This window comes from Hylobates moloch, unplaced genomic scaffold, assembly GCF_009828535.3.
Source record: "Hylobates moloch isolate HMO894 unplaced genomic scaffold, HMol_V3 SCAFFOLD_8460, whole genome shotgun sequence".
NCBI classification, from domain to species: Eukaryota; Metazoa; Chordata; class Mammalia; order Primates; family Hylobatidae; genus Hylobates; species Hylobates moloch.
This window is the reverse complement of record NW_026660735.1, coordinates 1-3,012: the sequence shown is the minus strand read 5'-3', so window position 1 is coordinate 3,012 and position 3,012 is coordinate 1. Positions and strand designations below refer to the sequence as shown.

The following is a 3,012-nucleotide window of genomic DNA, read 5'->3' as shown; positions in this document are numbered from 1 at the left end:
ACATCACTTGGGTGCCTGGATCCAGCCATGCCTGAAGCTGAGGATATCACTTGGATGCCTGAATCCAGCCATGCCTGAAGCTGAGAAAATCACTCAGACACCTGGATCCAGCCAGGCCTGAAGCTGAACATATCACTTGGACGCCTGGATCCACCCATACATGAGGCTCACATATTTTAAGGTCTCCCGTGATCTGAATCAAAAATGTATTCTTTTTGCAAATTCACTTAGAACTGAGTTTTCTACAAATTCATGGCCCAAAGACACACGGTTTGTAGAAGCAAAGGTGGATGGTGTAGAGAGATGGGTCTGGAGGGTGGCCTGGTGGGCATGCAGGGGGCCAGACCTGTATGTGCTGCTGCAGCCTCTTCTTCTCGGTTTGCATTTGACGGCTGCACTCCTCCTCCTCGCCCACGCGAGCCTCCAGCTCTGACACCACCAGCTCCAGCTCCTGCTTGCGGGCTGCCAGCCTCCCCCGCGTCTCCTCGGCCTCTGCACACAGTTCTGCCTCTGCTCGCAATTGCTCTGCCAGGCGGGCGCGCTCCTCTTCCAGCTGGGGAGTGTGTGGGAGGTTAGTGGTCAGCGGGCAGTGCTCCAAAGGCAACCTGCACTGGGTGCCTGCTGCCTTGTAACTTGCTTTGGCCTTTAAGTCCTCCAGGGCAGGACTGAGGGGCGGGAGGACACAGTGTCCCCACCTCCCCCCTCTCAGGTCCCCATCTCAGGATGAGCCCACATCCCCTTAATCACTAAGTCAGAATCCTGGGGATGTCCTTCTCCCTCACCTCTCACAGTCATCAGTCTGCACCCCTGCTCTCCTCTGGCGCCTCCTCTCTGTCCCTACAGCCCCAACAGGCTCAGGTCTTGCCTTCTCTCACCTGTCTCTCTCCAGCCTCCTCCCCAGCCTCCAGCCTTTCCCCTTCCAGTCCATCCTTCAAATAACCCCCAAGGGGTCTTTCTACTACCTCACATTTCATTTAATACATTTCATACCTAGAAATGTAACCACAGGAAATAATGCAGAAAAGGCAAACAGAAAAATGCTCAAGAAGGGGTTTGTTCTAGCATTATTATTATTATTATTATTATTATTGAGACAGAGTGTCACTCTATCGGCCAGGCTGGAGTGCGGTGGCACCATCTCGGCTGACTGCAACCTCCGCCTCCCAGAGTAGCTGGGATTACAGGCGTGCGCCACCACGCCCGGCTAATTTTTGCATTTTTAGTAGAGACGCGGTTTCACCATGTTGGCCAGAGTGGTCTTGAACTCCTGACCTCAGGTGATCTGCCCGCGTCAGCCTCCCAAATGTTCTAGCATTATTTTAAGATAGCCAAAATACTGGAAACAGTTATAAGTTCGCCACCTGCATACCATAGCCCGGCCACAGCTGAGGCCCCTGCCCCCAGATCCTACAGCCCAGCTCCATTCTGGCTCTGCAGGACTCTCCCACCCCACCCCTACCCGGCCCATACCCTGGCTACACCCCCAGGGCCCTACTCCCTGTACCTCACGACTCAACCAAACTAAACAGCCCCAATCCCGGCCCAGCCTCAGTACACCTTAGCTTTGCTCCCATCCTTCCGACAGCCCTGCCTGGGCACAGGCTGGCTCAGCCGGAAGCCCCGCCCCTCACACCTGGCTCCACCCATGCGACACAGCCCCACCCCGAAGACACGCCCCCACGCTCTGCCCCCGCCCCCTCACCTGTGCCACTCGGCCCTGGAGCTCTCGAACTTCGCGGGCGCTCTGCTGCTGTAGCTCCTGCACTTTCTGCAGCTCCTGGGCCCGTGCCTGCAGCACCTCATCCTGCCGCGTCACCTGCAGCAGTGGCTTCACCTAGGTGGAGGTGAAAGGGGGTGGAATGGCTGACTTCAGGGGCCAAGACCTCACACTCTTAGTGGGGTCTGAGTTTCTGAGTTCAAATCCCTTCTCCTCCACCTATTAGCTGTGTGTCCCCGCCTTGGCAACAGTCCCTGGTCACAGGCCTAGAACACTGACAGGTACAGGCAAGCACCACTAAATACACTATTGATCTATCTAATCTCTCTGGCTAAAGGATCCCTCCACATCCAAGAGACACTGTGTACTGTGGCTGCTGCTATTCTTTGGAACAGTCCCTTCCTTCCTTCCTTCCTTCCTTCCTTCCTTCCTTCCTTCCTTCCTTCCTTCCTTCCTTCCTTCCTTCCCTCCCTCCCTCCTTCCTTCCTTCCTTCCCTTCTCTTCCTTCTTCCACCCTCCCTCCCTTCCTTCCTTCCTTTCAACAGAGTCTCGCTCTGTTGCCCAGGCTGGAGTGCAGTGGTGGGATCTCGGCTCACTGCAACCTCTGCCTCCCAGGTTCAAGCGATTCTCCTGCCTCAGCCTCCCGAGTAGCTGGGATTACAGGCGTCTGCACCACATCCGGCTAATTTTTGTGTTTTCAGTAGAGAGGGTTTTGCTATGTTGGCCAGGCTGGTCTCGAACTCCCGGCCTCAAGTAATCCACCCGCCTCAGCCTCCCAAAGTGTTGGGATATAGGCATGAGCCACCGTGCCTGGCCACGGGCCAGTGTTTTTTAAGCCTGTTAGTCCAAGGTTGTTAGTGAGAGATGAGCTTTACATGGCATGACTCAGGCTGCAGTGACAGAGGTACACACAGAACTGAAACAAAAATTTCACAAAGCCTCGTCGCCCTTGCTAAGTGAGATCTGCTCTGATAATTTCTCTTCAATCATATTCTACTCTGTTCTACACAAGTCTACTTGATTCTTTTCCTCTCCACCCAATTCTATATCCCTTCTATTCTCTTCTTTTCTGCCCCGACTCCTAGCATCTTTCACAGCTATCATTCACATTTCTCAACTGATGCCAATCAAATCCTACTTGACCCCAACCCGCAACAACTAAGGTAGGCAAACTTTTTCTTCAAGGGCCAGCCAGGAAATATTTGAGATTTTACAGGCCACCCTGGCTGTTTTTTATTAATTTTTATTTTTATTTATTTATTTATTTATTTATTTATTTATTTATTTATTTATTT

At 52.9% G+C, this 3,012-nt stretch overlaps 1 protein-coding gene across 1 annotated transcript; it reads right to left on the bottom strand.

Moving 5' to 3' along the window:
• Nucleotides 1–346: 346 nt before the first annotated feature.
• On the bottom strand, nt 347–1,834 carry LOC116465705 (myosin-14-like; the record flags this gene model as incomplete). The annotated part of the gene is made up of 2 exons (XM_032148686.2): nt 347–553; nt 1,703–1,834. Coding segments are annotated over 2 exons (339 nt in total), but the record flags the coding sequence as incomplete, so codon positions are not given.
• Between the last annotated feature and the right edge of the window lie 1,178 nt (nt 1,835–3,012).